The following is a 22,967-nucleotide window of genomic DNA, read 5'->3' as shown; positions in this document are numbered from 1 at the left end:
CACATGTGCAGTGGAGGACTTCCTTCCCACTGGCTGGCTTGCTGCAGATCTCACAAAGTGTCGACCCCAGGACAGATCCTGCTGAGAACTGGTGTCTATTGACTTGCTTGTCTTTGGTCTCTCTCTCCTTCCCTTTCCCCTTAAAGAACCAAGGGGAAGCCATGAGATCACCGATAGTCCACAAGACCAAAGTTCCCATTGCCATGATCGTACATGAAACTCAACATTTTCATCTCAACAAGTTTTCGGCTTGTGAAGTTCGCATAAGTCTGACATGCCTGTGTGGCAAAAAAAGGCTGCGGGACAGTTTGGCACTGGTAAAAAAGTTACAGGTGAAAGGAGGTTTAATGATTAAAATGAAGTCCTCTCGTTGTTTTGGGGTCTAATGGTCAGTCTTTCCCCTCTTTTCTTTGTTCTCCTTCCTCATTGGATGGTTATTAAAGGGACACAGTGAGGAAGAACTGGTACAGTATTTTTTAACAACAAATTTCCACAACTTTACCAGACATTTTGTGATTACTGCATTTTTAAGTCATTTTCAAAAGATTTCACTTAAAAAGAGTAATTTCTAGGTGATGTTTTTTTTCTCATGTTTTAGAGCTGAGCCATAACTAGAAAATTTTATATTTACTATCGAAATGTCCATGACTTTTTAAGATTTCAATAATTTCCATGAGTTTTCCAGGCTTGGAAATCACAATTTATAAAATTCCCTGAAATTCTAGGTTTTCCATGACCGTGGGAACCCTGAGTATTGTTTTATGATCGATATACAGTATATAGCCCAACTGAAACTGCACTGAAGAAAAATCATCTTCTAAAAGATAGGGTGGAAGTTTCAGAATGTGTGCTCTGTGTTAAACTCACTGTGTTTACCTTGTTCTTGTTGCGAGTGCTATACATCCGGCTCTTGATGAAACTAAACGTGCGACTGACTTTGTATTTTTCAGACTCCATCTTGGAAGGGATGATATATTTGTCCCATTCCTCTTCCTCGATCCTGCAACACAATTAATCACATGGTTAACATCATAATCACAAACACATGCCCTGTACCATACCAGCTGACCATGATACAGAGGGTGGGTAGTTTAATTAATGTAATTGTTTCAGGGTAAGTCATGCATTCTTTTCCTAGCTACAGGAAAATTAATAATTAATCATTACCCTCCGTTTCCATAACCAGGGCATACCACCTGAGCAGTGGGAACATTCTCTGCATTTCATATATACCTGATTACAAACCTTTGTTTGGTGGGAGGTGAGTTTTAAAACAAGGACAGAAAAACACAGCTAGACCACAAACACTCAGGCTTCCCTGCTGAAAAGATCAGTATTACTTTCCATGCTGGTCTAGGCTGATTTATGCTAGGTAGTTCTGGTTTGGTGCTAGCCTAACTGTTGGACCAGAATTGCCAAGCTGTTCACCAGCAAAACATGGTTAAACCAGCTAAGCTCGGTGCTTGCTGACCAGCATCCAAAACACATCATAAACTGTTGAACAGCTACACTGGTCTTTACAGCAGGGTTTAAGAGTTATAACATATTTTAGTCAACAGTGAAGCAACATCACCATTTGGAGTTAATTAACGAAACTTAAAAAGCATCAGACGTGACTTCATGCCAGTGGATGACAGTGCATTTCGGATACTACAGTTAGAGGCCTTTGGGGGAGCTACATATAGGTTAGGTTATTAAGAGGGTCATGCCAAGTGAGTGGTTGGTGTTTTGGAACTAGGGGCACTGTATTGACATACTCTTTGAGGAATTCGGAGAGTGTGAGGTGTTGAAGGGAGTCGGCCAGCTCTTCACTGGTCTCATCATCAGCCGACTGAGCACGCCTACGGAACCTTAACTCCCTATAGAGGTACAGTACAGCACACTGAGTGTTTATAGGGTGCGAACACACACACACACACACACACCAGATACACATCATTCTGCATTTCCACTCTAATTTATCCACACACACAGACAGTCCCTGGATGGCGCTGTTGTGCTTTGCAGTAAAAAAAATGCGTGAAAGAATGGGGGAGATTTTAAAATACCATCTGGAAATAAGTTGAAAGATATGGCTATTATGATGATAAAGGAAGTCCATTACAACAGACAAGGTGCTCTGATCAAACAAACATGCACATATCTTTTTATTTACATTGTCATTAATGTTTTTGATCTCCATTAAAATTCTCCCACTGCAGCCATTTACTTTAAAAGGTTAGCACCTGAAAAAGGCAACATAACCTTCAAATCAACAGGAAGCACTCTGTCGCCTGGCAACCCTGTCATCAGACACTGCACAAATTTTTTTTATTCTCTGGTTAATACCTAATGGACGAATCAGGGGACATGACCCCAGCTTTAAAGGTCTGCATTACCTTTTCTCTTGAGGCTGCTCTGACATGCTGCAGGCACGGTGTTCTGTGGAGGAGAGAATACTAATGTTGAAATACATATTATATACTAATATGCCTTTGTGGATTTTATAATTTAAATCCCTTCTGTTAAAGGGATCGTTCATTCATAAATTTTAATTCTGTCATCATTTATTCATTAATACAGGTTTGGAACAACATGAGGATGAGTAAATGATCACAGAATTTTCATTTTGGGGTGAACCATCCCTTTCATTTACTCATCCTCATGCCATCCCTGGTGTGTATGACTTTCTTTCTTCTGCTGAACACAAATAGAAAAATATCTCAGCTCTGTAGGTCCTCACAATGCAATTGAATGAATGACAGAACTTTGAAGCTCAAAAAAACCTATACATGCAGCATAAAAGTAATCCATATGACTCCAGTGGTTAAATCCATATCTTCTGAAGTAATATGATAGGTGTGGGTGGAAAACAGTTCAATATTTAAGTTATTTTTAATATCACTCTCCTCTTTCACTTTTACCATTACATTCTTCTTCTTTTGTTTTTGGTGATTCACATTCTTTGTGCATACTGCCCCCTACTGGGCAGGGAGAAGAATTTATAGCAAAAAAAGACTTAAATATTAATCTGTTTCTCACCCACATCTATCATATTGCTTCTGAAGATATGGATTTAACCACTGGTGTCTAATGGATTACTTTTATGTTTCCTTTATGTGATTTTTGGAGCTTAAAAATGTTGACACCCATTCAGTTGCATTGTATGGACCTACAGAGCTGAGATATTCTTCTAAAAATCTTTGTTTGTGTTATGCTGAAGAAAGAAATTCATACACATCTGGGATGGCATGAGGTGAGTAAATGATGAGTGAATTTACATTTTTGGGTGAACTATCACTTTAAAGCCACTTAGTGGTGGCTTTTTTGAGAATCATAAAGAAACATGTTTGACATGGAGGAGAAATGAGTCGATGAGTCTATAAATACATTCAGTCCACCGACTGATGACATCACCCTTACTTTCCAACAACATCTTATTTAATGAGGATAAAGGACTTTGAGGATGAAGGCAGATGTGCTGCAATTAGGCTTACAAAACTAGCAAGCAGAGTAAAGCCATGGGATTAGCAACCACTGGTAAACACAGAGCTCACACATACTGTACACACATACACAGACATTTAGACAATACACCGCAGCATTACAATATCATGAAAACACACTCAGGGTTCCCATTCTTTTTAAGACACAATTTTCCAGGACATTTCCAGGACACTTTCTGTGCCCAACAAATGTAATATTTAAGCAAAAATACATGCATCCATTTAAATGTAGCTTTTATTTTGGCATTTTTATGTATTTTGGATGGTAGTTTCTCATCTCCAGATAAACAGTTTGCTACATGGCCCAGTGTGATTATTAATCACTGTGAAGCTGTGATTTAAATAAATACATAGTCTGTATGTGCTGCACAATTCCAAGTGCTATGCTCTCTGTCATCTCACACACACACAAGAGTGCACATGATGATCATGATGAGGTGTTTTCAGTATATGAGCGGCTAGCTTGACACATTCATTTTGAAGCACGCATTACTTGCTGATTATATATTTATTCAGTTGCATCACAGACTTTTGCAGATTATCACACTAGGACATATCGCAATTTTAATTTGATTAACTGTGCATTCAAACATTCATTTTCGTCAAAATATGTCATATTCCATGACATTGTGCGTTTTATAGCTAATGGCATTTTTATGACTAGATTCCGTGATTCCGTCCTTGTTTTCCATATACTACTTGTGGTAACCACGGTATAAGCAGACTCTGATCACTGAATTATTGAAAATTAATTCACACCCCAAAGTGTGAAGGCCAAATCACCATGCTACCAACTCAAAATAAAAAAAATCAGTGGTCCAACCGCTATCATTGTCTAAAGTTTATGACTCAAATGTTTTTGTGGTTAACATAAATCTTATTTTGTACTACATCAATACAACAGCAGATGGGCAGAGAAAGTATGTGTCAGGGATTCGTTCATGACAGTTAACCGTTGACGATGTTTCACAATGCACAGCTGCCGGCAGCATCAAAACAATAAAAATTTATGTATTTTACTCCTATTCCAAGTCCCGATTCTTATCCTATTTTTTAGTGCATGTAAAAAAAAAAACCTTGTTAGCAAAACAGTCAAACAGTTCTATTATACTAAAATATTTTCCAGGACAAATAATTAATTCACCGGGCATTTAGGTATATTTCTAATTTTCCATGACTTTTCCATCACTAGAAAGCTGCACTGCAAAATTCCAGGTTTTCCAGGATGCATGGAAACACTTATTCGTTTTTTAATTATAAACTTTCTCTCCCATAAACACACATAGCAGTTTTAGGAGCAGTTATGTGCATTGTTGTTGGTAGCGTGTGTTGTAACTGGTGGGCAAGCAGGCAAGCGACCAAGCAAGCAAGCAGGCGTGCTGCCATGGCTGTACTTACTAACAGGGTTGAGCAGAGACAGAGATTTAGACAGAGACAGTGCCTGTAGGAGAGACCTGCTGCCACTGCTGCTGGAGAGGGCGCCATCTACAGGACACAGCGGACATTACACTTGCTACTCACTACTCTACACACAAATAATGGCACAGAGAGGGGAGTGTGTGCTAGTCCAGATTTAACTGGAAGTCTTTGGATAAAATATCGATTGAGATATGAATGAGCCAATATGCAGGTGATTTCATCCTCTATTCATAAAGTTTCTTTCATCCCAAAAATAAACAAGAAGCACACAAAATAAACAAAACCACATTTTCAAAAATGCTGTCTAGTTAGGGCAGCTGGCTTGGCTTTGAGACACGGTTGTCCACTCTCCAGATATCTGTTAGTAGTGTGTGTATCTTCACTGCAGGTTTGTTAGTGACTATTAAACATGCATCTAGTAACCTCTAATCAAATGTAAAGGCTATTACCTTTGCTTGCTTCCATAAATTCTTTTATGACCATAAAGAATTATCAGACATTTCTAACTTAATTTTTTTGTTGGATGGATAACATTGAACAGAATGGAATAGAACAAGCATAATGATAAAAGTCTAATGTCATTTAGAGGCAGTAATTGCAACAGAAACTGTTAATTACTGGGAGATATTTTGTAGTTATACCATTTTAAAAGAAACATAACACAATAGATCCAAAGAGATCACATGGTAAAGGTACATTAGCTTAATTTCCATGTAACGCATTGAGAAATTATAAAAATAAATGCTCACTGTAATAAATAAACACTGAGAAAGTTACAGTGCATCCGGAAAGTATTCACAGCGCTTCACTTTTTCCACATTTTGTTATGTTACAGCCTTATTCCAAAATTGATTAAATTCATTATTTTCCTCAAAATTCTACAAACAATACCCCATAATGACAATGTGGAAGAAGTTTGTTTGAAATCTTTGCAAATTTATAAAATAAACAAAAAGAAAAAAAAAAAAAAAATCATATGTACAAAAGTATTCACAGCCTTTGCTTAATACTTTGTTGAAGTACCTTTGGCACCAATAACAGCCTCAAGTCTTTTTGAGTATGATGCTACAAGCTTGGCACACCTATTTTTGGGTAGTTTCTCCCATTCTTCTTTGCAGGACCTCTCAAGCTCCATCAGGTTGGATGGGGAGCGTCGGTGCACAGCCATTTTCAGATCTCTCCAGAGATGTTCAATTGGGTTCAAGTCTGGGCTCTGGCTGGGCCACTCAACGACATTTACAGAGTTGTCCCGGAGCCACTCCTTTGTTATCTTGGCTGTGTGCTTAGGGTCGTTGTCCTGTTGGAAGATGAACCTTCACACCAGTCTGAGGTCCAGAGCGCTCTGGAGCAGGTTTTCATCAAGGATGTCTCTGAACATTGCTGCATTCATCTTTCCCTCGATCCTGACTAGTCTCCCAGTCCCTGCCGTTGAAAAACATCTCCACAGCATGATGCTGCCACCACCATGCTTCACTGTAGGGATGGTATTGGCCAGGTGATGAGCGGTGCCTGGTTTCCTCCAGACATGACGCTTGCCATTCAGGCAAAAGAGTTTAATCTTTGTTACTCATGGTCTGAGAGTCCTTCAGGTGCCTTTTGGCAAACTCCAGGTGGGCTGTCATGTGCCTTTTACTGAGGAGTGGCTTCCATTTGGCCACTCTACCATACAGGCCTGATTAGTGGAGTGCTGAAGAGATGGTTGTTCTTCTGGAAGGTTCTCCTCTCTCCACAGAGAAATGCTGGAGCTCTGTCAGAGTGACCATCGGGTTCTTGGTCACCTCCCTGACTAAGGCCCTTCTCCCCCGATCGCTCAGTTTGGCCAGGCGGCCAGCTCTAGGAAGAGTCCTGGTGGTTCCAACCTTCTTCCATTTACGGATGATGGAGGCCACTGTGCTCATTGGGACCTTCAATGCTGCAGATGTACCCTTCCCCAGATCTGTGCCTTGATACAATCCTGTCTCGGAGGTCTACAGACAATTCCTTGGACTTCATGGCTTGGTTTGTGCTCTGACATGCACTGTTAATTGTGGGACCTTATATAGACAGGTGTGTGCCTTTCCAAATCATGTCCAATCAACTGAATTTACCACAGGTGGACTCCAAACAAGTTGTAGAAACATCTCAAGGATGATCAGTGGAAACAGGATGCACCTGAGCTCAATTTTGAGTGTCATGGCAAAGGCTGTGAATACTTATATACATGTGATTTTTTTCGTTTTTTATTTTTAATAAATTTAAAGATTTCAAACAAACTTCTTTCACATTGTCATTATGGGGTATTGTTTGTAGAATTTTGAGGAAAATAATGAATTTAATCCATTTTGGAATAAGGCTGTAACATAACAAAATGTGGAAAAAGTGAAGCACTGTGAATACTTTCCGGATGCACTGTATCATATTTTAATTGGTTTTAAATCAATCCTACATATAATCTCTCCAAATCTTATCAGTGTTTAAAACAGATTAGACTGTAAATACAAGAGATGTTTTAACCTCTCTGTTCAGTGAATATAAAGAGAAATTAGAAGAAAAAGATGTTGCTTTCAGAGGCTTGATATGTGATAGGAATGTCTCATTTTAACTTCACTTGTTCACATCTGTGATTATCTGTTAATACTATAATTTGTTGGATAAAGGTGATTTATTGTATCTTTGATTGAATCCTTGAAGCTAATCTAAACTGCCCTGAGCAGGCAAAATGCAGTCACTACACATTTAGTCAAAACTGAGTTATAATCTGGTCTGATTCAAAGAAAACAGAGTGAGACTGCAGTTGCAGTCCACAGTTGGCTGGATAATCAAAAAAACTTTGAAGCCATTTTATTCATTTTCAGTACTGCCATAATAACTGAATTTTGGCTTTGTGTGGTAGTACAGTACTAGGTTGTTTTTGGTTATCATACAGCACCTAATCTACACAGGTAAGGTGAGAGGTGAAGGGAGAAAGTTTAGAGGATCTGACCCTGGTTGAGTTCGGTGGGTGGAGGGTGGGCGTCCCTACTGAATCGCGGAGGCAGCAGGCTGATTTTGGGGGAGGTGTAGGAATATGAACGCAGACGGATACCCTGCTCAACATCCTGAGAAGAAAAATAATAAACAATTTTACCCATGATCTCTGGTGTCCTCAAAATGCTCAAAACTTCAGCCATGACGGTAAAAGCAACACTGTTCACGGAAGGTCATCAGTATCTATGTATAGTCTGTTTCAGTGTACGGAAGCTTCACGTTAAAGGTGCACTCAGTAACTTTTGTCTTTGTGTCATCTTGGACTTAAACTGACAACAGGATGGTTACTGAGATTAAGCGAGTAGTATTCGGCTGGTCATGTGATTCTAACATGGCAGCCCCCATGTGCGGACCCTCTCCATGTAGAATAAAACAGCTTTTATAAGGTTACTGATATCATGGGAGTCTTAATTTTAATGCGAATGGCCATGATTTCCTACATGTATTGCAAAATTACAATTCATGTCTTTAGGAGTTAACATTTTTAATGAGGAAAAAATTACTGAGCGCACCTTTAAAGAAAGGTGAAATGTCTGTACAACTGCAGGTTCTGTGGTTCTGTTAAAGTGGGTGTGGTACCTTTGCTGTGGTGGAGTTACAGGCAGAAGAGGCGGAGTGTGAACGGGTGCAGGTAAGGTCAGGGGTGGGGTTTAACTTAACATCTCCACTGTTTTTGACCTCAGGGTGAGGCTGGGGGAGGGGTTTCTTCATTAAAATGTCGTCATCATCATCCTCTTCACTGTCCATTTCCAAGGCCACCAGACTCGGGCTTAGAGAGAGGATAGGACTTCTAAAAATTCTCAACAACCACTTTGAGTAAGACTAGCATCACTTAAACATTGTAAATAATAAATTTTGTGTGGCGCAATTACCCACATATTTCACTCCAAGTCTTTGTGCAGAAGTTTTCAAATCATTAATTTTTTTTTCAGATTGACTTGAATTTATATGATGCCTGTCTGGCCTTACACATTACTAATGGGAAGTAGAGAATTGCAAAACGTCCTGCTTTATAGGGCATCTGCATGCAGCAAACAGGGCCAGATAAATTTTGTATTGTTTTTACAGGCCTTGTACAATTGCTCTTTGTTTTGTTACATTTAAAACAGATTCTTTGTTAACAACATTCTGTTGCGAAAATAGGATCAGGTCATGTAAGGATTCTGAAAGCCCCTTTTTAATTATGAAAACATCTTCCAAACTGACTGACAAACCCATCAACACATCAGGATTAAATAGACATTAACATTAGCAGGCTTACCTTAGGTCGCATGAGTCTGTAGGAGAGCTTGAACTGTTATAGGTCATTTCAACAGGTCGGCAGGCACGCATGAGTCGATCCAGCACCAACCCAGCTGGAGATGAGGGGGAGAATGGCAAAAGTGGTGGAGAGAAAGAACGAGAGGTAGGATGCCTTCCCCTCTGCCCTTCTTCATCCTTAATAGATGTGGGCATATCCAATGCCCCTGGTGGCAAGACCCCCGTATCCGACATTTGCCCCACCTTACTATCTGTCCCAGAACTGTCCTCTGTGACCCCAGAAACAGAGTATTTCATATTGAGGTCATCATCCTAAATTAGAAAAAGAGAACACAAACATACATGCAAAATGGCAGTATATAATGGATAATGTACAGTCAGCCAGTCATTATTGCAAAATAAACCCAGACAGGGTGATCAGGGTCAAGACTTGTTTCATCCTAAAGGGATTTATTTAGCCATAAGGACATACTTTATGATTGTACTTTATCCCATTTATTACATGTCTACTTACCAAGTAATAAATAAAAGGACATTAAGTATTGATTTTAGTTGAAATTATTTTATTATGCTAGAAGAAACAGATAGTGCTATGAGAGACATGAAGCTAGCACAGTGTAGGAGATTGGTTGCATACAGTTTAGTAGTCATTATACAAAAATGTTTGACTGTGGAATCCCACAACTGACCAATCAGCATCATGCATTCCAAAGAGCTGAGTAATAAAGTGATTTAATATAATCAAACTCACTAAAGCCATGGTTCTTTTGTTATTGGGTCTGAGAACTTAAATGCAAAGTTTGATGTCTCGTATATTCTGCTGGTACAATTGTAGTAGCATGTCTTTAATAATGTCAAGCCACAGAGTTTTGTTTTGGCAAAAACATGGCAGAAGAAGAATTGTGACTGAGGGGCCAGGCTACAGTATGCAAGTGCCCAGACCAAATAAAGACTTTCCCTAAGACTTTCACAGAGATCAATCAAAAGATAAGGGCGCTAAATGAAAGGAGGTTAAAGGGAGGATGTGGGATTTAGATGAAAAATTTAATAGCTGAGTGTCTCTAAATCTGGCATTCTGAGCAAGCAGCGATATGTGTTGTGTCTGACCTTAGTGGAGACTCTGAGCATGGCTGTGAGCCTGACGGCAGCTGCCTCTGAGGAATGAAGTTGAAATGGGGTGCAGGAGCCAGGAGAGGAACACAACTTCTCTGTCAAAATAAAACACACTCAAGTCAGTGTGTTTGTGTGTGTGTGTGTGTGTGTTCAGGCTTGGGGAATAACGGAATACATGTAACTGCGTTACGTAATCCGGATACAAAAATTGTGTAACTGTAATCTGTTACAGTTACATAAAAAGCCATCGTATTCAGACTACAGTTACATTTGGTGAAAATTGCGATTACTAGCAGGATTACAATTTTTAATTTACAAAAAAAAAAAAAAAAACACTAAACAAAACAATCCTCCTGACATAAAATGATAAAGAGCGCTGCTGGCTTTATACAGAATACAGATATGATCAGATGCGTGTTCGAGATCTCTGCTGGTTCTCTCTCGTGACTCACGTGAATCTGGCGCCACTTATTTTCACATGTGCAAATAACACCTGTCTCACATCAACACTGCGCTCTCGAGACAAATGAGGTCAAACCATTTAGGGCTGTTTCATCACAATGGCCACTGGAGAAACATGATTATTTTTGTGGAAATTCTGACATTCTTATCTCTTCAGTGGAGAAAAGGGAAACAACATTACAGTTCAGTGCAATTTAGAGGCTACCTTCCAGTTGTGAAGATGCAGTGATTTTCCAAGGACCCGACATATAATTTAAAGAAGCATTTAAAGGTAAGACCCACATGAAAATAATGTTAGCAAGGATAGATAAATTTGTCATATGTGTTCCCTAATTTCACCATCCGAATGTCTGTCGATCGTTTTCATGGGAGCAGGAATAGAAGAGGAGAAATGACCAATCCCCCCACCTAACGGCCAGTATTCCGGTACACGGGACACCTACTGTCGAAACTTTAGTGTGACTTCTCATTTTCATCTTAACTTCAGTTTAAACTCTAAAATTGTTCTCTGAAGTGCTTTCATGTTGTTATGACAACAGTAAGTGGGACAGCATTTCTTTTTTTTTTTGGTTAAAAAAATCAAGACTGTACACATGAATACCAAATTAATTGAAAATGTTATTAAGTTCTTAGGGGAAATGTGCAATGGATAATTTATCTGATTTTGATGCTTGTTATAAATGTATTGTTAAGAACAGATCAAAAATAGGGGTGAGGGACAAATACTGGCAAATGTAACATTTTAAAACTCATATAAAGTAGGAATAAGTAAATCAAGACACTAAAAAGGTTTAAATCTATGTCGATCTATTCTTTAAAACTATATTTTAGTTGTTAATTTTCATTTATTTGTTTATTTTGTCATTAAAATCCTCCTTAAACATAAACATAGAATCGCCCATAAACGTTAGCTGGTGATGTTTGACTGTGGATCGTGAGCAAGCAGAGGACAGACACTGGAGGCATGAATAATAATAATAAAGATAATAATAATAATAATAATAATAATAATAATAATAATAATAATGCTGATGAAGATAGCCTGTGATCTACCTATTGCAGTCAGAAGTTAATGAATGGTCAGTGCCAAATAGTCTTCATGCTAACTGCAATACATGGCAGAATTGGTAGTATTTTTGAATCTGAGGTATATCCAGTCAGATTTTGTTTAATGTTAACCAAGACATAATTCAGTGCATTTGTTCTAACTGTATTTGCTTGTTAAGAAAATAAACTATCTTCTGAAACAGATAGAGGACTCACCTGATTTGGTTAAAAATGCTGAGTTGTTCTATATTTTAACATATTCTGTTTTCCTAATAAGGATGCACTGTCCCTGTTTTTCATGTTTTTTACTCAAACACAGTTTGTTTGCATTCAGAACAAGCATGGTTCAGAAGGCATGATTAAAAGTATTCGAGAACATATTACTTTTCTCTTGACTTTATTCACATATGCGATCTTGAGGCAAAAAGTAACAATATAATCTGATTATACTATTTTCTTATTGAGGTACTGAAGGATCTGACTTATTGAAGTTACTGATTATATTTTAAATCTGTATTTGTAACGTATTACCCTGTGTGTGTTAATACAACTGGTGAAATTGATTGATATTTACAACAAAGTGTGTTGAATTAGAAATAGAGTGTTATCAACAATATTGCAAAGTTAGCTCCAATAAAAACATTGAGCTGATGTAAAGAACAGCTGTCACCTCATTTGCTGTTGCTTGCTTTGCTCTGTTCTCTGGAAAAAAATGTGTGCGCAATGAGCAAGTGTTTTGACAATCTGAATGCCAAGATGACAGAAGCCAGTAAAAAAGAAAATAGCACTACTGCATGGTCTCTTTATGACCATTACATTTCTTTCTTTTTTTTTTTTTTTTTTTTGCTGTTTTAATGCTTTTGCTTTCCTTTCGCATAGTTAACTCTGTAACACCCTGTGCATTTATATTTCAGTGATATCCAAAAATTCACTCATTATAGTCCTACCTTGTTGCCTACATTGTAATCTGACATTTGCTGATAAGGATGCAACTTGAGCTTTATAAAATGTGGTGATGTGTAAAATACTTAGTGAAATATTAAAAGCTTTTTTAAAAAAACAACACATATCCCATGCCATTAGTGTATTTATTATGTGTGGAAAATGTACTAGACATCTAAATAGCACGTAGGTGGTTTTTGATGTTTAAAACGGTGTCCGGTTTCAAAACACACATAGCTCATACACACACTCCCTCAGTCTGAAGCCTGGGATGGTCTCTGGCTGACTATTGTAGGAAATCCTGTCTATCAAAGGGGAATTTCCTATATATACACACACAAGTGTAGTAAGCCACACACAAGTCAACACAAATGCAAATACACAAATATTAATAATAAAAAAATAAAAAAAAAGATCCTTTAAATATCTTGTTTTCTTCTCCTAGACAGTAATGAGATAAAATGGAGAGCAAACTGAGATTTTTGCTTAAGTTTCTTGTTTCTCAGATACTTCTAAAAAAAAAAAAAAAAGATCCTAGTAATCTCACTAGGATCTGTTTCAGAAGTGATCTCTCACAAACTGTGAAATGTCACAAACGGTCACAAACTGTAAAATATATACCAAAGTCTGCAATCAAAAGTCAGGGATTTTTATGTGAACTCTAATCAAAGTCTTGCAAGACGAAATTATCAATGCCATGCTATACATGGAAATTTGTTTGCACCATACTCTTACTGTGAGCCAACAATTGATTCATTTTGAATGTACTGTATATTTCTTCTACTGTATAAGTTAATACTTAAATGAAGCATACAGTACTTGAGAACTCAAAGTTTCATGAAATATGAAAGTGCAACCTCTGGGCTATTAATCAGCCAATGTGGTGTAGTATGTAGAAACTTTCTCACACAGTTTTCCTAATTATATTTATGTGCATAATTCAACACACAGACCAATCCATTCACCTGACAAAATCATCCTTATATTCCACAGACATTCAGTCATGCAAACATAAACATGCTGAAATTAAACTTCAAGGAAAAGATCTGTATGTGTTGGCACATAAAGAGCGGAGTGTGTCTTGGCAAATGATGAGTGTTTATATTTAAGTAAAACAGAGATTCCTATAACTTGGAGGTGGCACCCCATACACTGACATGAAGGATGCATGTGAAGGCCTTCCAACAACAATGGAAAAACTTTAATCCTGACGTTAACTCAATTTAAAATTCCTACCCAATTTCCCCCAGCTGTGACTGACCGTTATCACTCATCACAAGTGTTACTTTAATATATCTGCATGCACTGAACCCTCAAGAAAAAATGCTTTTCCTCTGCCATCATGAGATACCTCTGACAATGATCCGATTCCCACATCACCATTTTTGGTTATGGTGACAATTTACACATTTTTAGGGTGAGATATGTTTAGACCAGCACCACTGGAATGAACATTGTAATGTGCTATTACCATATCAAAAAACATTTCACTAAAAACCTGGCTGGAAACTCACATTGTAAATGAGTACCAGCTTTTAAGCACTGACTCATTGCTGAATTAAGCCTGTGATGCTGTACTGCCCTGCACAACAAACAGTAGGATTCTATTTTATTATTTTTTTTATTACTATTTGCCAAACTATTGTGAACAAAGCAAGCATTTGGACCAAAAACAATTGAATCACTGAGACAAAAACACATGAACTGGAATCATCTGATACAACCAAAGACTTTCAGGTTGTATAGACTGTAAAAATTCTTTTTGTTTGGTTTTCCAGAAAAATATCTAAAGATCCTTTAAACAAGATCCATGTTATTGAGAAGCAAAATTATATTAGATAAGTTTTGTTTTCAGAGAAATCTAACAAAAACAGTCATGTTTACATTTAAACAATAAAAGAAAATATTTGCCAATACGGTAAGAACAATTACACTTAAAAAGGAAAACAAGTTTTTTTTTTTCTTAACCCATTAACAAATGTATCTTCTCTTACGGATGTTTAGAAAGCTTGTACAGAAAAACGACACAAACTGAGTAAGAAAATGACTGCAGTGCATGCAATGCTTCATTCGTACCAACAGTGGTTAAAACTGTCTCTCTCTCTCTCCCTGACTCCCCTAACCTGCTTTTGATGTCCGTCTCCGGATTCTCATCTTTGGAAAGGATGGCCATGAGTAGTTAAATGGAGAGTCTGAGTCAGAGTCCATGTTTTTAATCGTCCTCAACTGATCCGTTTTGAGAGCACATAGCAATAAAGTATCCAACGATTTAAATAAACACAGAAGCTTGAAAACACCTTTCCAGAAACCCAGATTCCACAGATAAGCGTTCAGGAGATAGTACTGACGAGTCTGCTTGTGTTTGTGTGTGCGAGAGAGAAGGTGGGATCATGCTCGACACTCTATACTCCCACTTTTTTGTTGAAGGCAGAGTCAGGACTTGCATTAGACCTGGGAGAGCACAACAGAGGGATTTTCAAATTAAGGTGTCTGTAAGAATCTGGAAGGTCAGCCAAGGTTTAGGAATCATTAACTATCAACACTAATAAAACCCCATGAGGTCCTGGGATGCAGAAAGAGAGGCAGAATTACATACATTAACTGTATAAGTTTGGCACGAAAAGACATGCAACATACATTCATTCATATTTTAACAACAATCTCTAATCAATTCCAGAGTGGTGGACAACAACGTGATCCAGAACATGCTCACAAATTTAATAACAACTACAAATTAAAGACTAATTCAGTACTTTGTGCTTGTCAGAATTTTCCATTTGACATTTTGAATGGTAACTTAAATCTGTACTGTAATCCAGCCGAAAGCCAGTACTTGACAAACAGACGTAACATCTAATATTGAACTGATGCTGTTGCCATAACACAATGACATAATTTGAAAAATTTAACAAGAATGTGCATGTCCGTATAACACACTAAACCCCATACAATTTAAAAAAAAAACGTAATCCTACACAGACTCAACCTAACCCTAACACTAACATGACTCTAACCCAAATCTAGACCTACCCGCACAAACACAAACTAACACAGACTCGACACCATACAGACTCAAAATAACACACTCAACCCTACACTCAATCAACCCCAACATATGATAAAAATCACAAACTCCAAACTACAGTGACACAACCCTACATCCAACCAACTCAACAAAATACAGATTCAACCCCACACTCAACCTAACACAGGCACAACACCACACAGACTGGGCACTATGTAGACTCAACCCCACAAACTCAACCAAACACAGACTCAACCCCAAACACAGGCTCAGCCCTACGCAGACTCAAGTCTACACCAAATCAATCCCAGAGACTCAACTCAACAGTCAACACTACAAAAACTCAACACCACACCAAATGAACCCCACGCAGACACAACCCTACACAACTCAACTCCACATAATCTCAAAAACACACTCAAGCCCCCTTAATGAATCCAAATCAGCTAGCTAATATCCCAAAAAGATCATGTCACCAAAACTGTCCAGGAGTGTTAAAAAGCAGGATAACAGCCAGGTAAGTGTGTGTGTTGTGTGCTTTAGTCGAGATGGATTTCCCTCTGCATGTGGTGGACTTCCAGTCTCTGCCTAGACTTCCAGTCTCTGCCTAGAGAACCACACAGTGTTTGTGTGTCCTTCAGTGGTAACATGTGCTCCAGTAATCCAGACAGCAGACTCGCTCAGTCTACCAAACGTTTCAAAAGGCAAGAAGGAATTTCATTTGAGAAAACACAGAAAAGGACTTCTGTAAATGAAACAAAGAAAAAGCAGCAACTAAGTGAATGTTTGTAATTATGGGTGTCTGTGTTTAGCTCTCTATTGACTCTTTGTGAAAACAGATTTTCTGATATGTAAGTGTTCCACAAAATGTTCCACTTATTGTACAAGCCTTCTGTCCATTTTCTTATTCCTTTACTTCTATGACAGCGTCATTGTCCATTCAGTTTAAAGAGAGACCTTTAAAAGGGTTTGCTTCTAGTTGGCCTGCTCTTTTCTGTGGACTGTGACTGTTTTAGTCTCTCACAAAATCTGGGCTCCCACCCCAACTCTCTCCTCTGTCTGCTGTCTCCAGAGTTTTAGTGGCTAACCGTCAGTGTGTGTAATTGTGTACGTTTAAATGAGAAATGTGGGAGTGATAGTTCAGTAAAGAAAATATATATAATGAAATGTATAACATATGAGAGTGGCTGCATGATATAAATGATTAGATGAATAAATCTGTTGTGTTATAGAGGCCATATTATAATACTCTTAAGTAGAAAGTAGTCATTTAGAAGACACTTGTCTAAAGCGATTTATAGTACACTTATTACAGTGCTTTGCTTAATGGGCGCAATAATGATAGCTATAGTACGCTCCTTGCCAGGGTGTTTGTGCTACTGTACCTTTAAGACTTACATATGTAAATGTCCTCTGTTATGACTAAGGCTAACCTCTTTGCATGTGAAATAAGTAGCCATTTTGGCAGCTTAGGTTTGATAAATGTTCAGGGTGAACTGAGGATGGTTGCACTGTGAACATTAGGGTATGTGTAAACAGTACGTTCTTATTAAAGAAAAGTAGAACTAGTCCATGCTAAATGCTAGAACTCAGATACTGCCATAATCTGCTACATGAACAAGGTCACTGGGAGAGATCAGTGGGGGCATTAGTATTAGAATGTGGAGCACGTTCTGTGGGATGGGAAACATTTTAAAGCATCATCTTAAATGTCAGCTTTTGTTCAAGTTCAAAAATCGAAGCTTGTTAACATTCCTGTCTTCAATTTACAGTTGAAAATGTGAACGTGTGTGTGTGTGTGTGTGTGTGTGTGTGTGATAGGGTGGTTGGGTTGAAGGGGCCGATTCCATTTAAAAAGAAAAGAGCCCCATCGTCTGTCCTTCTTGCTGAACTATAAATCTCTCTCTCTCTCTTCCTCCAAAAGGAAAAACTAAATTGCTATTTTGAACTGAGAGCTGTTTCAATGCAGAAAAGCAGATTCAAAAGAGCAATAATAGTAGCATTAATCACTCAATCACGTTTTTCCCCTTAAGCACCAAAATGATAATGAATGATTTCATCAATACTGAACAGAAGTTCTTCACATTTTCATCCAGAGATAGCAACTACTGAATTTGCACTTGTAATGTACAGGTTGGACTGAGAGTATTATTAAAAACACAAGAGGACATTTTTGAATGAACATTGTTTTTTAGCCCTAACCTCTTCTTAAATGAAACACATACTTCTCCATTCTTTGTGCTACTTTGGACAAACTGATGCAACTACATTAATGTAAAACATGATTTCACTGATTTAAATTAAGTTAATGTCAGTCCAATAAGAAACCAGAATAAGAAAGTTCACGATATCTATACATTTAATGATCCCCAGACACAAAACATCAACGTTGTTTACATATCTCATTGGCACATAGCTCATTAAAGGGTCATATAGAACAGTGTTTCCCAAACTTTTTTAAAATACGGCACCCCTTTATGGTGTTTCTTTTTCCCCCATGGCAACCCAACCACTGAAAAATAAGTAAATAAAGAAATATGCTTTCGAAAACACTAAAAAAAGTTTGAATAATTATTAAAGAGCCAGTAATTAAATAGAGAACAGAGTAAACAATAATCTAAGTTTTTCAGTTACAGCAGCAGTTAAACATTAAAAATCATAATATAAAAACATACTAAAAATACTTAAATTGTTGACAGTCTTTACTGTGTGATTAAAAGATACTGTTATTTTAACAGATATTATTAGATAGGTATGTTAAAGTTAATAGGCTATTAATTCCATTCAGTCAGAGTTTGACTGATAAGCTGACCTGTCATTGAAATTCATTGGGCTTAAAGCTACTAAAGATATCCAGCCGAGGACAGTGAGTGTTTTCCTTTTGTTCTTGTCAATATTGCTGTTTAATTAATATTAACAATATAACAAACAGCAGCAGATCTATTAGACTGCATTTACACATTGAACATATCGGATTTTTTGAGAAATAAAATTATTGTCCTGTCTGCTTACACTCATGTAATACAATACATTAATGGCTGTGTTTACATTAATGTCACGTCAACAACAGATTTTGTCTCTTCAAGAGGGTCATTTTGACTAAGAAGTGCATTTAACTGTTCATGTGTGAAGATGCATTCACAGCGAGACACATGAGCATTTGAAAGCAGCCAGCTGTACTAAAACAGTGTGCGGGTACCGAAATGAGTCAGTTCTTGGTACTGTCAATACTTTCAATATTGATCGCAATTAAAATATTGAACTGAGCAGAGATTCTGTGGCACCCCAGAACGGGGGAACCACTGATATAGAAGAATGGGGCAAACCCACAGTTCGTGAGTAAGCACAACAAAGCACTGTCGCTAATTTCTTATTTAGAGAGGGCATTTACATAGAAGTTTTATAGACTAAAAACAGCTAAATATACAACCTGTTTAATTCTAAGGGTAAGAGAGAATGTGGAAAATGGTCATGAAAACCTTGACATACATTATTAGTTATTTAACATATAACATTATTAAGATGTGTCTGATATGATCCCTTTAAAAGATCCCCCAACATATTACACCAATCTCATATTTTTAATCATTTACATAAACCATCATGGCAAAAAACAAACACACACACACATAATAGCTGGATAAATGAACACGTGAGTAAATGGATGGATGGATGAATGTTTACCTGAGTTGAATGGGTTCAGGTCCTCTTCCTCTTCATCCAGACAAAGAACAAGCTGTTCTTCAAAGACCTGGAAAAAAGATGACACAAACACACTCACACACCACATTTAAACCATTTTCAAGAACTAAAACAGACCAAAATAAGAACACAGGCATGAACATCTGTCCATTAGCAAGTTTAAAAAATAAAAAATAAAAAAAAAACCACAAGCATGAGAGAGCACATATGGCAGTGATCCTAAGTGATCCATTACTAAGGTTCTGATTCCAACAACTGATTTACACACAAACACACACATCCACACAGAAGCAAATAAAATAACTCCACTTACACTATCCACCAGGGTACGGTCCTCAATGTTCAGCAGGCTGTTCAGATCTAAGGAGTAGAAATAACCAATAAAATAGGAAAATTAACTTTCACTTGTACACAAAGGCCAAACTAGTGTCAATCATAAATGGACACATGTTCTCAAGAGATAAAAATCACACTGAGGAGTTGAAGAAGAAAAAAAGACACCAACAAGCACAAACACACCTTTTGGTTTGAAACCAAGGCACCAAACGCCATGGTGAGCATTGACAGGAAGTGTCTGCACATTAAGTGTCTGCACAAAAGCTAAAGCTGCCAGGGCTCCTGCTGTCAACATATCATGCTGGCAATCTCTCTGTCTCTGCTCCAAAACCTAGTGAGCTGCCTATGTAGGCAACATTTTATCACAAGAGCACTTCCGACATGAAGGCTGCTCCAATCGGTAGGCATAGTAATTATGCTGCCTCCTAATATACCTCGTTTTGGCCAAATTGTAAGGCACCATTGCATTTGTCCGTCACTGAAAAGGCAATCACAGAAAGCATTACAACTAGTGTGGCATTGAGAGTTGCTGCCTGTGTAGAGCATTCCAAATCGGTCATTTAAGAGGTTCCATGACAGTTAGGATGTTGCCTTAGAGAAGGTAGCTGCTCATGTAGATAGTAGGCAGCGAGGAAGCTCACTAGGCTTTGGAACCAGACTGATCTCACATAGCCCTTTTCCACCGAAATAGCGATGGTTCTCGACTGGTGCAATCTGGAGCCTATCGTAAACTGGCTTCTCTTTTCCAACGACTTGAGAACTGAAAGATGAAGTAACGGGTTACGAGGCTTCATGGTAGTTTTACGTGACTTCCTCACCTGCCCCCAAACAAACATGGTGCATCAAAGGGTTTGTGTCCAACTTTTACTCCTATTTTTGAGGACATATTTAAAAATACAGAGAAATGCAATCTAACATTATTACATGGCTCAACAAGATTGCCAGAGATGGCATCTATGCTCAATGTTATGTAATACATTTTTTTTTACAGTATATTAACTTTTTAAAGTGGCTTAACTTGTTGAGTACTATAAACTGTAACAGTGGAATCATTACAAACATTGGTGTAGCAGATGTTATATTTAGATTTTTGCCATAACATATAATATTATGTTTATGTCTTGATTAAGAATCCCACCGGTATACTTAACAGATAGCTACAATCTTCCTAACTAAGTCAGTAGTCCACTTACTGAACAAAAAAATGCACAAAATAAGAAGAGCGTTAGGAAAGCTAACAAGTTGGCAGGTATAATACAGTAACTGAGATCAGCTGCTGAGGACAGTAGCAATTTGTTTATGTCGAGCATGACTGACTGAATTCAATACCATGGTTAGATGGCAGGCTGGTCAGTGTCTGAGTCCAAAACATTGTTGCTCTGTCCACTGCCGCTTTTGTTTAAGTCCTTCTTATGGTCCCTGTACTCTGTACCTTTGCGATCTCCATATTGCAAGTATAGTGCTATGTAATCAGTTCCTGTGTGGAGACCAGCAAGCTTTCGGGGCCGGTGCAGAACCAGTTTTTCATGCCCGGAATGGCCTTTTTTGTCATGGAAATGCATGGAACAGTTTGAGAATTCGCACCAGCCCAGGAACCCACCCCCGAACCATGTCGGCTAACAGTGAATTTAGAAACAGTAGGCTGACTTTTCTTGAGCTAAACTCGGTCTGTGCTTATCAAAATTCGAATCACTGCTCCTAGTGGCCGAAACTGGAAGTGTTCTGAATGTATAGGCACGTGTGAGCTGCAGTTTCCAGGTAAAATGCTCATAGAGGGGTGCCAAAAGTGAGTTGTAAAGCGAGTTGTTTTTAGTTGTAAATTACATAAAACAGTGAAGAGGAATATATATATTTTAACTCTACTCCCAAACCCAAACCCTAGACCTAACTGTCAATGGAGTAAAAATACAATCTTAAAGGGGAAATGGAACCTCCAAATCGCGCTTGTAACTGATTATGCGAACGCGGTTACTTCCTGGTGACATCGAGCACCTGAGCCTTCCACACTGCTGATTAGCTTCCGGTTGTGCCACAGGAGAAGGTAAACACACTTGAACTGAAGCAAAATGTCATGTTGTTGGAACAGAGCTTCTGTCTTTCTTTATAGAATTTACATAACTTAAAATATTCTGTATCACTCTTTATAAATCCAGTTGTAGGCTGATTATTTCACTATCCCTCTCAAACATATAGCTTCTCTCTCTTCAGCCCACCCAGCAGGAATCTGTCTTCTCATACTGGACATGTTTGGGAAACCAGCCGAAGGTCCCTCACAAAGAGCACTCTGTGTGTGTGTGTGTGTGTGTGTGTTTGAGAGAGAGAGAGAGAGAGAGAGAGAGAGAGAGAGAGAGAGAGAGAGAGAGAGAGAGAGAGAGAGAGAGAGAGAGAGAGCATAAGACTCTGTGTACTCCTCATCCCACATTCTACCACAATGTCCTCCTGAGTGAGCCAAATTCACCCAATGTACTCTAACAACCCTGCCAGACCTAACGCACAGTGACAGACAGAGAGAGAGAGAGAGACAGAGAGAGAGTCAGAGAGACTGGGGGGAGTTGGGGTCAAAAAGAGTGAAGAGAACAAGAGAGACAAGTAGAAAGAGAAAAAGAGGAATAACAGGAGGAGGACAGAGGTTAAGTAAGAGCCAGAAGAGAAGAACATTAATCACATCTGCATGGTGAAATGTGATAAGACCTTGGAGAGAGCAATATATAGAAACTAGTATTAAAATAAACACAAGACAGGAGTAAAACCATGCAAAAAATACTGAAGTGAACATTATGGCCAAGGTTTATCTTGTGTTTATTTACCCAGTGTTGCTTTTCACCACAAGGCTTATATCTAATTTCCAGAAACCCACAAATATCAGTGGAAATCACATACTCCAGATGCATTTTTCAGCTTAATAGCTGGATTTATCTCATAATTGCTAACAAGGGAAAAAAATGTTGACAGACAGACAGACAGAAATTCAGACATCTTATTTAAGCACAAATGCATTGGATGGGAATGATTATGGCTTAAGGGAGAGGTCAGAGGACTTACCTACGTCACATAAATCAAGCTTGTGTGTGCTCCCCTCAGAAGGCTCTTTCAGTCGCCTCACCTGTAATATATGTGTCAGACTCAGAGGGCTGACATAGAATCAGATTTATCTTTTGACATTAGAGAGA

General features: G+C 38.2%; 1 protein-coding gene across 8 annotated transcripts in view; it reads right to left on the bottom strand.

The window, feature by feature from the left end:
• arhgef28a (Rho guanine nucleotide exchange factor (GEF) 28a) overlaps nucleotides 1-22,967 on the bottom strand; it is a 142,286-nt gene that overhangs the window by 36,631 nt on the left and 82,688 nt on the right. For 4 of the 8 annotated variants that reach the window (XM_051688150.1, XM_051688141.1, XM_051688191.1 and 1 more), the window contains exons 7-18: nucleotides 22,840-22,900; nucleotides 19,775-19,821; nucleotides 19,444-19,510; nucleotides 10,278-10,378; nucleotides 9,172-9,482; nucleotides 8,490-8,679; nucleotides 7,867-7,981; nucleotides 4,884-4,970; nucleotides 2,379-2,421; nucleotides 1,758-1,859; nucleotides 877-1,000; nucleotides 4-139 (exon numbers count right to left, since the gene is read on the bottom strand). In XM_051688150.1, coding sequence (XP_051544110.1) covers nucleotides 4-139; nucleotides 877-1,000; nucleotides 1,758-1,859; nucleotides 2,379-2,421; nucleotides 4,884-4,970; nucleotides 7,867-7,981; nucleotides 8,490-8,679; nucleotides 9,172-9,482; nucleotides 10,278-10,378; nucleotides 19,444-19,510; nucleotides 19,775-19,821; nucleotides 22,840-22,900 — 1,384 coding nt within the window. Of the gene's footprint in view, nucleotides 1-3; nucleotides 140-876; nucleotides 1,001-1,757; nucleotides 1,860-2,378; nucleotides 2,422-4,883; nucleotides 4,971-7,866; nucleotides 7,982-8,489; nucleotides 8,680-9,171; nucleotides 9,483-10,277; nucleotides 10,379-14,857; nucleotides 15,062-19,443; nucleotides 19,511-19,774; nucleotides 19,822-22,839; nucleotides 22,901-22,967 lie in introns of those variants that run through there. The other 4 variants (XM_051688176.1, XM_051688168.1, XM_051688183.1 and 1 more) reach the window with 4 other exon arrangements.

The sequence above is a fragment of the Myxocyprinus asiaticus genome, chromosome 4 (genome assembly GCF_019703515.2).
Source record: "Myxocyprinus asiaticus isolate MX2 ecotype Aquarium Trade chromosome 4, UBuf_Myxa_2, whole genome shotgun sequence".
NCBI classification, from domain to species: Eukaryota; Metazoa; Chordata; class Actinopteri; order Cypriniformes; family Catostomidae; genus Myxocyprinus; species Myxocyprinus asiaticus.
This window is presented reverse-complemented; position numbering and strand designations above follow the sequence as displayed.